Source organism: Asterias amurensis, chromosome 11 (assembly GCF_032118995.1).
Source record: "Asterias amurensis chromosome 11, ASM3211899v1".
Lineage (NCBI taxonomy): Eukaryota > Metazoa > Echinodermata > Asteroidea > Forcipulatida > Asteriidae > Asterias > Asterias amurensis.
Genome location: NC_092658.1, coordinates 3,999,468 through 4,013,750, shown reverse-complemented (window position 1 = coordinate 4,013,750; position 14,283 = coordinate 3,999,468). Strand labels below are relative to the sequence as shown.

At 38.6% G+C, this 14,283-nt stretch overlaps 1 protein-coding gene across 1 annotated transcript; it reads right to left on the bottom strand.

The window, feature by feature from the left end:
- Positions 1-171: 171 nt before the first annotated feature.
- Positions 172-10,594, bottom strand: LOC139944517 (ERI1 exoribonuclease 2-like). Its single transcript, XM_071941557.1, has 9 exons — positions 10,417-10,594; positions 9,547-9,620; positions 8,845-8,925; positions 7,604-7,731; positions 5,334-5,475; positions 4,307-4,407; positions 3,443-3,524; positions 2,913-3,001; positions 172-1,453 (listed from the first exon to the last, which is right to left on the bottom strand). The coding sequence occupies exons 1-9, from the start codon at positions 10,440-10,442 to the stop codon at positions 251-253; spliced, it is 1,926 nt and encodes a 641-aa protein (XP_071797658.1). The 5' UTR covers positions 10,443-10,594; the 3' UTR covers positions 172-250.
- Positions 10,595-14,283: the final 3,689 nt, after the last annotated feature.

The following is a 14,283-nucleotide window of genomic DNA, read 5'->3' as shown; positions in this document are numbered from 1 at the left end:
GGTATCAAAGAGTTACATATATTCAATTCTCTTGAATAACAATGTTATAAAATATTGTGTTTTGGTAGTGTGAACATTTAGTGCTTGTAGCTAATGTACAGTTTGCTATTAACTTATAAATTTGATTGTGTATATAAAACATTTTCTGAAATCAAATAATTATGTGATTTAATTTGACACCATTCATTCAGTTGTTGTGATATATGTTACCGTTTTATTTTGCCACTGTCTTAATTTTCATTTCTATCCGCTATGATTTGTTGAACTGATTCTTCTGGCGGATAACATCCCTCATTGTGATGCCAAGTCTCTTACTACCAGAGCCAGCCTGTAAGGTTCGGACAGTGCAAGCAGGTGATGTAAATTCTGCTGTATTTTGAGTTTCAACCGTTTGTCGTTTCATAATCTTCTGACTCTGCAGAGTCGCAGGTGATGTCAAAGGTCGCTTCCCCGCTAAGATCATCGACTCCCATTTAAAATAGCCACACCCTTTCTTATGGTTGGTCACGTCCAGCAGCCCAACCTCACTGCTTCGGCGTCCAAGCGTGCATGAGTAAAAGAAACGCCCAATATTAGGACCGGGTGAGACTACAGTGCGCCTCTTAGCCCGACGACCACACCCGCACATGGGCGGGGTGATTTTACAACCTGAGGGTGTAGGGTGATTAGACTGCAAGGGTGTTCTGGGGGTTGTTGAACCCGGGGTTCTGTAGGGTACAGGTGCGTAGGGCGTCTTAAACCCGCTGGATGGGGTGGGTATTCTTGCACCCTGTATGGGAGTATTCAGTGGGGTTTTTAAGACTGAAGATGTTGAGGGATTCCTAGTCATAGACGAATGTGTTTTAGATGATGACAAAGTGTTTGGATTGGGGCTCACTGTTGATGTACTAATGCACTTTACACTTGTACTTTTGGTAAAATGACTTGAGTTCCTCGAACTGGCTGATGCTGACAGAATGCGGTTTTTACTCAGTTTTGCATTTGTTGATGACATGGCAGTATTCATGCCATCAAGCACCGACTTTCTATGGCTGCTCAAATTGTCTTTGGTATTGAAGGTACGTAGAACTGACTTCATCTCTGTCCTAACATTACAAGATTTGGATTCCTCTCTTCGACTCTGATCTACAAGTCTAGTTTGAACAGGTAGGACTGTACGGTTTTTATTCATCTCAAAGTTGTTTCCATTCAAACTCGGCATTGATGTTTTAGGTTTTATCACGTTAACAACAGACTCTGAACATTTACGATCCTCCCAGATCTTAAAACCACGAGAAGTCGTTGTAGATGTTTCCGAGAACATGACGCCATTACTCGCTGCCTCGTTACTAATGCCCTGCGTGTGACTCACTAGTCCATCCTCGTGCTTGTTATCAGCAGGTGTGGTTTGGTGTACGTTTTGATGATGCATAGTCGTTGAATGAGCTGCCGGTTTTGGTTTAATTTGTTGCGCCTGTAAAAAAGAAAAATGTACTCCATGGTAACAAATCACATAAATAAGGGACAATCTTTCTATTTTTGTTTGTAACAATATTAATTGAGCGTCACCCACAGTTAAAAGAAGCAATCTTTTCTTTTTAACAACCATCTTTATCTAGTGTCACCTAGGGCTTAAAAGTACCAGTGTGATTTTTTTTCTTTTTCCCAACCGTTTTTATCAATCGTGCCCAGCGACTAAACAGAAAAGACCGAACAGATTAATGAGTCAGTCACAAATCGATGATAACATGCCAAACAAATGTTATTGTACGTATGTATGAGTTTATTTATAACAGTATACATTTTCAAATTCTTCACATCTCATCCGTCTTTCTTAGGAATAATTTTTTTTTTTTTCAACAAGCCAACGTTGTTATTTCTTTTTTTTAATGAAAAAGGATATTTTCCCAGAAAATATATCGCATCGAAAACGACTTAGTTACGTATGACTCAAACAGAAATTAAATCAAACAGAACCCAAAGATGACACCAAAGAAAAGTACTGACTGAAATTTAAATTTTATATATATTGACCATTCAACTTCTTGACAATAAATACTAAAAGCATCAACAATTTATACAAAACTTACAATATCTACTACAACTACACATGGTTTTTAAGACTTGCGAAACTTGTTATGACTTTAGTCCGACTCATTGAGCCCCCCCCCCCCCCTAAAAAAAAGTAAAATCCCATAGCTCATATTTAATTTAATTAACTCCTTTTATAGTTAAAATTAATTTTGTCATCATGATGACACCGACACAGATAATTATGCCATTGACCCAGCGTGGGACATAATGCAAGTAGAGGCTTCAAAAAATATAGTGTATTCATTGTGTTAATTTTAATCTTTAAAAAAAAAACTTGACATATTAGGAGGAATTCAGAGGGTTGACAATCTCCAAAACCCATCTGCTGGTTTCCCCAATTTCTGTATTTTGTTGGCACCCTGGTGACTGCTGTGATCTTTTGAAAGGGTTACGGAAAGGGGTGACAAAACATAGGGGTAGGGGTGTCCGAAAGTGGGGGTGTTGGAATATGGGCCTTAACAGCTACCACAGTCTATCAATGTTTTCCAAGAGACCACATAACCAATGATTTAAAAGTCAAACAACTGGATGGCATGTTTTTTTTTAGTTTTTAGTCCTGCTGTCGATTTCACCAAACTCCTCTTAACTTAGGAATAATCTTAGGACTTAGGACGGGTTCAGTTCCGTATCCAAGTACGTAGAACGAATTGAACCCATCCTGAGTTAGGAAGGGATGCTCAGATTAATCCTAGCGTTTCGTGAAATCGGCCATTGACAAATCAGAGGCCTGTTCTATAAGATTAGGAATAATACATCAGCAGATCATTTCTTGTAATTTTCCTGGCACCTTGTAGCAGCTCTTTCTACTAAGTTCTAACAAACGACCTAGGTTGACCTACCCCAGGCATAGTACGTGTAATCTTCATAAGGCATCCATCACACATCAAACGCCACGCTAGGGAGGCGGTGTTGCGGGCATCGTCAAGACCTGTCAAAAAATAAAATTAGAAAGTTAATGTTGATTTGGTTTGCTGTAACACCATGTGTTTGCATCTAGTTGCCAGGTAGATTATGTTCTATTGAGAACCTGTCTTGCTTTATAGTTCACTACTGCAGAGTAGATTTATTGGAATATGGGAGACTTCCCAGTTCTGAAAAGAACTGCCTGCTCATTAACTACTACCTGGGTGAAAGGTAGAAAATCGGCTACTGCGGCGTGAGTTCTTAATTGGTCTTAACATTTCGACTAGCTTGCTTTAGTCTGACTAAAGCAAGCAAACCAAGTACATGTATAATGATACCTCACCATGCAATGCCTCTTATCCCATATGACAAAGTTTGTTTTTTCTTATTTTCCAATATATTAAACAATAATGTTGATCCAACCCGCGAAAAGAGGTCAATAGGTCATCATGTGTTCCAAGCTTACCAGAGTGTTGTCTTCCATGAAACTCTATTCCCACATCCTGCAAAGCACCATGGAGACCATTTGGTTTGCGCTCATAAAACTTCTATATAAAAAATATAAAAAACAGCAAGTAGGAAACAAAATAACTTCTTTATAGTTAAAAGTAGGGTCATAGATTGGAATAATAAAAAAATTAATGGCCTTAAAGGTTTACTTTGCAAATGTTGGTATTAGAAACTACTTTGAGAAAGGATTCCCTTCGTGGTATGGCTTGAATACTTCATCTCAGACACAGTACATGCATGGATGAATTTGACATTCTTGTGAAAACACAAGAGTTTTTTGGTCGTTTTCTCAGCAAGTAGACACTGTGTTCACAGTTTATAACATTCCCTTATAACTTTGATTGAATATTTTTGTACAATGTTGCCTGTACAATGGCAGTATGCCCTTAGCATTAGCCACAGCAACCAATTTGGACACGGCAAATTTCTTTTATCATCCTAAATGATAAAACGCCTGATAATCACTGCCTCTTCATAGAACAGTTCATGCATTTCTCACTGCCTGCTTTGCATTACCCCAATAATAATAATCATAGTGGCTTCTTATATAGCGAGCATGTCCGTCACTCAGTGACGCTCCTTGCGCTATAACATTCAGTATTTCCTGCAAGATGTGGGACTACCTTTTAATAATGAGACCAATGTACATCTAGGTCAGTGCGGCAGCGCAAGGGGCATTTTGGGATATTGTCATTGCAACATTTGACATTGTTCAAAACAGCAGGTCAAACTTTTAACCAATAAGTTATACAGGTTTGCGGTAACATTTACTTGGTCAGTCAACTAACACTACTTGGTTATTATGGTTTTTTATACTCACTCTATATGTAGCTCTGAGGTCTATCCAGCTAGTTAAAGCGTGGGGTTTCTGAAGCTGTTTACGACGACACTCGTAATGAAGACAAACACTCAGATCCCAATCTAATCACAAAAAACACTTAATCGTTACAATTTCAAAGTGTTCAATTACATATTGATCCAATTATTTGAAGTCACTACTCAAATAATTGTCAGCATAAAAAATTACTCAGTAACAAGCAATGGAGAGCTGTTGAGAGTATAAAACAGTGTGAGAAACGGCTCCCTCTGAAATAATGTAGTTTTTGAGAAAGAGGTAATTTCTCAGTAAAATATTTAAGTTGATTTTGAGACCTCAGCATGAATGCAAACACCTAGGTGACAAGGGTGTTTTTTCTTCCATTGCTATCTCGCAACTTCGACGACCAATTGAGTTCAAGTTTTCACAGATTTTTTATTGTGTGCATGTGTTGAGATACACCAAGTGAGAAGACTGGTCTTTGACAACTACTGAAGGTGTCCAGTGTCTTTAAGATGATAGTGGTAGTGAGCAACCTACACAATTATTTTATCTGAATATGCCCCCGTTTATTAGAGAGAAAAAAACAAATCAAACATTTATATGTCTGAGAAATGATTCCTGCATGAATCATTTCTCATTTTTCTGAGAATTGATTGCTGTTTGTGAATGCTGGGGCCAGAGATGCGGTTTGTACTCGCTTTCACCGAGCTAACCTTATCTGGACTTGACGTTCTTGTGAATATACAGCGAAAGTTGTTGCTGTTTTCTCAGCAAGTAGACACTACTCAGCTGAAACTTTCACACGTGACTTTTATTGTATCTCTCTTGACAATTCTGCAAGTACATCAGCTTTACCTTGACACAAACAAAATGTGACTCCACCTTCAAACAAAAATAATTGGTTTAAGCATATGTGTATAAAGGCCTTATGCACTACACAGGAAAAACCTTGAATCCAAAACTGACACAACCAAAATTATTTTGATGATATTGAACTAGGTCAGTTCCAGTGTCACAAACAACTTACCAGACCAGGTAACAAATGTGCAGCGTTTCTTGCCCTCTTCTTCGCAGTTATACACAATATTCTTCTCCTCTTCATTTTCCTTGAGCCAGCGGGAGAACCTGCTCAGGCAAAATCTCAGAGGGATCCCTGCCTCCACTTGATCCTAAGGAGTCAAAGAAGAAAAAAATATGCAGACACATTTGCATAAAGGCACTGGACACTACTAGTATTCACTAGCAATAATTGCTAGCGTAAAAACTTACTTGGTAACGAGCCTCTTGATAGTACATGTATAAAACATTGTGAGAAACAGCTCCATCTGAAGTCACATATAGTTTTTGAGAAAGAGGTAATTTCTCACTTAGATGGTAAAAAACTTAAGCCTGAAGCCTTTCCGAGAGCACTAACATTTGTGCAACAAGGGCGTTTTTCTTTCATTATTCTCTTCTAACTTCGATATCCAATTGAGCCCAAATTTTCACAATTAATGAGCCCAATTAAGCGTAAGCGTGTTTCACAGGTTAGCAAGAAAATAAGGTGGCCAGCTTGCGCGTTCCCCATGGATTTGCATTGTTACATCATTCATTTTCATACAGTAAGCACCGAAAGGTTAGCCTGCCTTAGTGTGCTTATATGGCTAGCAGCACGATAAAATAGAAACTCGCGTAGTAAGCACAAAATCAGCCATTAAGCAGCTCTATCAATATGTTTTCAAATCAGTTCGTCGCGGTTGTACGTGTCTTTCTTCGTTTTATACAGCCATACAAAGCAGGTACATAGTTTCACTTCTTTATTTCCTGTACTACTCAAAAACAAGGTTGGTAGGCCTAGTCAGGGTTGAGAGTCCCTGCTGACGAAAGAGTCTGAAACCTAGATCCAGATCTTAGGAGGTATGTTGAAGTTATGGCATTTTCACCTTTTGATAGCTCCTGGAATTATAGATTCCAAGGAGCTTTTGGGAACAGTATCCAGGGCTGCATGCTTCGTTTTTGAAAGGGCAAGGGCACCAAGGCATTATCTTCTTGGTAAAGGGCACCCTATGATGAAATTGCAAATTTGTACTGTAGCATTTCAAGGACAGCAAGGCAATGACCAGGGGACACGAAGGCAATCGCCTTCGTTGCCTCCGTGAAATATCAGGCCTGAGTATCCTCACTGCTAGTCTGCTAGAGAAGTAGATTAAAGAGCCCGCCCCATTTAATTTGGAGAAAATTGTATCATTTTTGGTTTACCAAGCAGACTTAAAAAGTCTGAATTCAGATAAAAGTCTGAAATTTCTCATCCCTGGTAGAAACTAAAGTGATTTGCATGAGTTTTAACAGGTCACCTTCTTACACATCTCTTAATCCCATCCTCAATTGTTATATCAGAATTGTGTCACCTATACAAATACAACTCTAAAAGCCCAAGGCATTACGTGTAGTTTGACCCCTTTTCTGTTGTGATGATCCAAATTCTTATTTATAAGAGATAACAATGGTTTATTTTTATTTAGAAATCCAATCGATGAGACTATACTGTCCCTGAAACCTTGCTCCCATTCCACAGCCACGTCCATGTATCAAACTGATCATCTTTTGTAGGAGAAACAGAATATAAATTAAATTTGTGGTCAAACCAGCCCCCATCTCTCCAATCCCAACACCCCTTTTGTCATGTTCGTCTCCCTATTCATTGTTTACCCCTTGCTTTTTTGTGCTTTCTGCCTCGCTCTATCTATTCATGTATTTCCACTTCACTGCTTATTATATGTTACACTTAGATTAGATACCTGTCCATGTGTGTTGTATTATCATTAGCCTTTGAGAAAGACTCTGCTAGGGTCGAAACGTCAGGCTATCAACTCTTTTTTTATGCATTTTTAAATTAAATTATTTGACAACATTCAAGGCCAGCCATTTACCTCATTATTATTGCTTGTTGTATGCACCTTTAAGGTTCTAAGGTAAAAATTTAGCCTTGTGATGCACTCATTTTTTAAGTTCTGGTGTTCATATTCTAATTTTTTGTTCCAATGTTATGAAAGGGCTGGAGTGGCTGTAGTATTAACAAAGACATAATACGAGGGGGTTAAACTGCCCCCCCCCCCCCCCCCCGGCAAAAGTGTTAAATGAGCCCATGTAACACATTAAACTTGAACCTTGATCTTGGCATACTGGATGAGTGACTGTCATGGTCTCCACCAACCCCGACCCACCCACTGGCAAATGACCCCCAGCCTCCTGCCCCACCCCTACACCCCCTACAGGCTTAAACTGACAGTGTTAGGTCAATAGCTGTTAAGAGTTTACCTGAGTTATTCCAGTGAGTTCTGTGCAAAACTCACTGAGTTGAGTATTTTCCTCAGGTAGCACATACGTATGGAACTCTGACTCAACAGATCCGGTTGATGTGTTGAGTAGCACAGCAGGAAACTCAACTATTGAAGAGATGAAAATATAAAGATGTTTTTATTCATTGATTTATTTATTTATTTCTTGTCTATCCTGGAGACCCCTTTCAGTGAGAACACTGATTTTCAAATGTGACCAGCATTACTTTAGAATAAGCCATTTGCGAGTTAGATTTGAATAAAGTCTTGTTCATTTCTCTCACTTTAGAGACAGTTGTTATGTCAATTGGTTTGGAACAAATTCTTGTGTAGCAACCTCCAGATGAGTTACCAAGGATTGTGTACAAGGGTGTTTACTGTCTCTTAAGGCCGAGTCACACTGTCTGCAGCGATAAAGAAAACGATAACCATCACGATGCAAAGAGAACGCATGGTATTGATTGAATTGCTCCACGCAGAACACGCACACGCTCATTCAACCAATAGAATGCGTTCTCTTTGCGTCATGATCGTTATCGTTTTCATTATCGCTGCAGTGTGACTCGGTCTTTAGTCTTACATAACCATGCGAAATCTTTGCCCCGAATCATGCGACATACAAACTGTCTCTATAGTCTGAGGATTACAAATTGAAGTAGAAACTTGTGATCAAGCACGTCATTGTAACAAACAATATTCAAATCTAACACGCAAATGGATTATTTCAAAGGTTCTCCCTTCATCATTATCGATTTTGAAAAGGATACTGATTTACGCAACTCTTGCCGTCCACAAAGTATAGGTAGCGTACCTCTTGATGGCTGTATGGTGATGTTGCACTAGTTCGTTCTAATGCTTTTTTTTAATAATATCTTGAAGGTGGCATCCTGCATAGCCAAAGTACTTTGTACTTGTTATCGCTACACCGTCTAAAGTATCCATGTAAAAGCACCAAGAATTTGAAACTTATTTTGGCGGTAGAAAAGCCATCAAATTGGTACCAGAACAGCCTTTAAAGGCAGTAGACACAATTGGTAATTACTCAAAATAGTTATTATCATAAAACCTTTCTTGACTACGAGGAATGGGGACAGGTTGATAGTATAAAACATTGTGAAAAACGGCTCCCTCTGAAGTAATGTAGTTTTTGAGAAAGGAGTTATTTTCCACGAATTTGATTTCGAGACCACCATGGACAACTTGAAGTTTAACTGAACTTACTGATTTCTTGGCCGCCATTTCTCTTCTCTTTCCAACAAGTTGATTCAAAGTCAATCACAATGAGATACGCAAACTCCTGGTCTGTAATAAAAAAATATTTGAAAAGTTTTTTCCAGGCACACACACAAGTAATAAATTAAGTAGTGACAACCCCCCAAAACACACACACATTTAGGGTTGCTTTATGTGTTAATAAAGAATAGTTAATGACGGCATGACCTGACGTTTTTTACCCTAGCAATTGTCTTTTCTAAAAAAGCTAAAGTTCCTATAAAGGTTTGGAATATATATCAACTTGTCAAATTGTTTGTCAAAATATTGTTTGGCCTTCACAACTTTCGTGGTTCATAACATCGCCACCAAACTTAGCAATTATCATTTTTACGGTTATAAAATCATTTTTCTGTTGATGTGTTGACTACACTTGAATATGCAGGCCTTCAACTTCACTCTTGAAGGGGCACAGCAAATTTACGCTGGCAAGGGGCTCTTCTATGAGGGAAAATGTAAATTTGTATCGAAACCTTGCAAAGGTCACCATAACAACAGCACAGGGCACCACATTGAATGGGGATGTGATGATGAAGGTCTAGACCCAGTAAACTGGGGGTCTCTACTAATTTTTAACAACTCTATTGCAAATGTCAGACTTGTTAAAAATGAGCACGGGGCCCCAGTTACTGTGTCTTTTGAAGATCTTACTTGTTTTCTTAACTTTCCTCACATCTCGAGACTGCTGTGTAGCTGATGAATGACGCCTAAGAAGGCCAAGCTGCCTGCAAGGAATTTTATTTAAATTTGTTGAGAATTTTAACAGTTCTTCAAATCAATAAAAACAAAGAGTTATGTGTCATAAAAAGATGTTTTCTTTATAAACTGGGTATGTAAGAAAATATAGCAGCCTAATATTACAAGACCGCTCAAGCCTATTACAATGGAAATAAACAAATTATTTGATTGAAATTTTGTCTTGCTTGCTCACTTTGGCTTATACTTCTAGAACGAAAGCGGAAGAGGTTTGTTCCGCTAACGTGGAGACGATAGCAAAGGAACTCCACATACTAGTTCTAGAGGAGTACCTGGAGTGGATCGTCATATTTAAAAATACGGGTTGCGACTAGGGGATGACTTAAATTAAACAGCTCTTCCAATATTAATGCAGGCCTTACTAACTCATAATATAAGGATTGTTTTGTGACGATGATTGTTGGTCGTTCTGTCTGTAGATTACAGTCGTCTTAGGGGATAATTTTCATCTTAGGAATATTAAGTAAACCTGGGCTTTACAATTTTCCAATCATCGGAAAAGTTTCCGTATGGCGCCACCACTTTTTCATTTGAAATAAAACAATATAGTATCTAATGTACCTGATTGATATATCCCTTTTTGTAAAAATGAGTGAAAAAGTGGTGTGGCGCCATACGGAAAGTTATCCCAATCATCATTCAAGATCATGAGATGCAGTGACCGTTTTTGTAAGTTGTGTTTTACTTTTTAATAATAATGTTAAGCTCAACGGATAAGTTGGGGAAAAATACATTTCAAGTTGGGATTTTGGGCAGTTTGCTTACCTTGCAAGTTCCTTTGTTGATTTCATCCAGTATTTTTGAGCCTTTTTGCCCCTGGGGAAATGGGCCGTGGGTAGATATGAAATTTCGAATCTACTACTACAGTCACTGTGACTAATAACATTACTCTATGCTAATAATAAGGGGCATACCTTGAGCTCTCGGCGGTGATTGTTTATGTTTTAAATCTGGTACCAAAACGTGTGTATTCGAAATAAAGTAATCGATACTTTGACAGTCTACGGTGGCCTGTGATGTACATGCGATAAAGTTTGCATTATGTGCATTGAAACAAGGAATGTATTAGTCTTGGTCCCAAGACCATTGGTGTTGCGCGGTCACACACAACCAACGTTCCGATTATGCACGGCAAAAACTGTCCACGCTTGTAATGAACGAACGCTAGCGGGCGCTCAGATCCGTAAATCAGAGAAACAGAGCGCCCGCTAGCGTTCGTTCATTACAAGCGTTGACAGTTTTGGAACGTTGGTTGTGTGTGGAACCAAGACTAGAGTCATGCGAGAGCAAGGCACTAAAAACTAACCTCTACGGCGGTTCGGAACTTCTCGTGTGCTCTCGGAACATTCCGGCACGGTTCGCGAAGATCCTCACGTACTCCTAGAACTATTTCGGTTTCGTCCGGCTATCGTCTCCCGTAACCGGACGAAACCGAAACAGTTCTAGGAGTAATCCTCACGCAGCAGGTTTGGGCATTTGTTACATAAGGTTAAGAGTGGACTAACCAATAGGACCTGGTTCTTAATCATTTCATGTCTAAAAGATGCAAGTACTGCTTCATACCTCTTTATTCAAGTACATTTGTAGCAGCAGGTTTGGGGAGTTGTTACACAAGAGTGGACTAACCACTAGGACCTGGTTGTTAATATTTGCATGTATAAAAGATGCAAGCATTTATGCAAAATGACGTCATAAGGTCATTCTCGCTCGGGTATTCTCCGATGGGCCGAACCGCTGTGGAGTTTAGTATTTAGTGCCTTCCGAGCACCAAATGGTGCATGGTGTCTCGTGAGAGCACCGCCACAACTCGACTATCTCACCGTGGCAGACCATTTTAAAGTCCACAAGTCTGCCGCTGGTACGCGTGGGTCAGCAAACCACGAAAAAAATAAGCCACGAGTTGTCTTGCTGAAGCGTTCAAAATAGTATTTAACGTAATGCCACGCTTTTAGCAGACCGATAAAGGTACAGATTATAGACATAATTGTGCACAAACAAAACACTGAGTCGAAGGCATACATTGTTTTAATAGAAGCCACAAATACAAGTATGTTACACAGTGGCGAACCATCCTTTTAAAACTTAGAAAAACTAGGCGATATATAGATTGGCACTTGGCGATAAATAATGACTCCATGATCACAAAAACAAGTTTACTCTGACACCAATACTGGTGTTACACCAAAAATAGGAAGGGGGTGGGGGCATTTCTCCATTTCTCCATTCATTTTATATGTATTTTTTATGGGGGTTGGGTATTGCTCTAAGTTTGGGGGTGTGGGCAGGGGAAACACTACAACACTCAATAAAATGTATTTCGAGGGAACGAAATATTATTTTGAGTAAGAAATATTACTTCGAGGAACGAAGTAACTTCAGTATTTTTTGTTTTACCTTCTTAATAGTTGTTCTACCTGAGCCACAAGGGGCTCCGCACAGTCACAAACAGTCGTCGGGTCCCAAAACAATGCAATTCCAAGATTTTCTTGCTCTAAGTGATTCACTTTGGAATTCCTTCCCCGCATTATTCTGTTTCCTTGCATTCTGCCTATAATCTGTCCCAATTCACTCTTTAATGATTGGATTTCTTTTAACCTAATTCCCTAGGCCTATAGGCCTACTTGTTCTTCTATCCTTTTTGTGTATGCCCGCACACGGGTCCCTTGTTCTTTTGTAATGGTAGCTTAAATGAAATAAATCTTTAACTTATTAAAAAATAAAGTATTTATATAGGTAAAACGACGAGAGCACTCAATTCGAATCCTTTATAAACCGATTTTGAAATGAAGGTCACATATTTTTTATATGAAAAGAAAACTGATAGTAGAAGCCGGAAGACTTAATCCTCTTTCCGAAAAACCATTGTATGTAGAGTGCATTGCGTCAATAAAGAAAACAACGTCTGCTTGTTGTTTTAATTTTGCCCGTATTCCCAAATCCCTCACTTTAGTCTCAAAAAAGAATTCTCAAAAAACTGGTCACTTTATAAAAATGAGAATCATTGGTTCACAACCTTTTTCTGTTACCTGTCTTTGCTTTCTAATTGCATTGTCCAAACAGAAGAAGACAGCCTTTCTATTGTGTAATAACAATCGAACGAAATTTAATCAAAATTTAATCAGAATTTTCATTTATAGTGACCGCCAAAAAAGTGGTCCCTCAGCTAGATAGTCATTCATAATCATCTTATTGAACAGTTGTCAGACAAGTTTGTTCTTAAAATATCAAAAAAAAAGTAATAAATCAAAGGGAAGAAACAAATCCATACTTTCATGTCAGAGCTATAAAGTTTTGTAGTTGCAAGGAATTCAGTGTCAACGATTAAGAATTTTTGTTTGCTTTTATCATACTGATTTAGAACTCTCACGTTTTGTCTGGTTTGCAGTTAATCTTTCTGAACGTAATTTGCATGAGAAACTGGAATTAGATTACGAATTGCTCAGCAATAATAATGTTGGTTTTACCCTTACACCGACAGCACTGCGTTTCAGTGCTAACGGTTCCAAAAGGTTATTGATGGCTTGCATTGGTAGTGCACCTCTGCAATCTGCACAGTTGATTGGCCACAATGAATTTCCAACTTTGTCTCTGCCTCTTAAATATACTGGACACTATTGGTAATTGTCAAAGACCAGTCTTCTCACATTGTGTATCTCAACATATCTCAGCATAAAATAACAAACCTGTGAAAATTTGAGCTCAATCGGTCGTCGAAGTTGCGGGATAACAATGCTTGATTTCTCGAAATCAAATTCATGGAAGATTACTTCTCGAAAACTACGTTACTTCATGAGGGAGCCGTTTCTCACAGTGTTTTATACCATCAACAGCTCCCCCATAACTCGTTACCAATAAGGTTTTATGCTAATAATTTTTTTGAGTAACTACCAATAGTGTCCACTGCCTTTAAACTTTAAAGGCAGTGGACACTTTTGGTACTTACTAAAAACAATTGTAAGCATAAAAACTTACTTGGTAACGAGAAATGGAGAGCTGTTGATAGTATAAAACATTGTGAGAAATGGCTCCCTCTGAAGTGTAGTTTTTGAGAAAGGAGTAATTTCTCAAAAAAATAAAATTTGAACTGAATTCTCGAGAACTCAGCTCAAGCATCTGAAAGCACAACTCGTGCGACAAGGGTGTATTTTTCTTTAATTTATCTTTTGCAACGTCGATGACTAATTGAGTCCAAAGTTTCACTGGCTTGTTATTTGTATGTATATGTTGAGATACCCCCAGTGAGAAGATAGGTCTTTGACAATTACCAAAGGTGTCCATCGCCGTTAAGGTGATCACATCCACTCTTCGGTCACTGGCTCATCTGCTAATGCAGTTCCTGCTTTGTATTTTGTGCCTGATAAGATAGGCTTCCAAACTGACCGTTACTGCTTTTAAGGGTGCCTTCACTAATTGGCCATCTGCAGTATACCGTATGGAAACAATATACACGGTTTCTAATACTATTTTGCCGTGAATGTTAAAAGGCTACGATTGAATGTTTTGCTAATATTTTATTATCAATAGGCCGTCCGTGCCAACCAGCTTGGTCTGTTTATTAGCAATAGAAAGGCTTGACCAAACAATTCGCTTTATAAATTGTTAGGTCGGATATTCGTCTCTCTGTTCACCAGA

Bases quoted from the DNA above. Each gene is read 5' to 3' on its own strand.
- LOC139944517 (XM_071941557.1), bottom strand. From the start codon at position 10,442: ATGAAATCAACAAAGGAACTTGCAAG. The intron at 7,732-8,844 runs GTAAGTTCAGTT...TCTCTTCAATAG, and splicing joins AAATGGCGGCCAAGAAATCA to TTGAGTTTCCTGCTGTGCTA. The intron at 1,454-2,912 runs GTAGGTCAACCT...TCTTTTTTACAG, and splicing joins TTACACGTACTATGCCTGGG to GCGCAACAAATTAAACCAAA.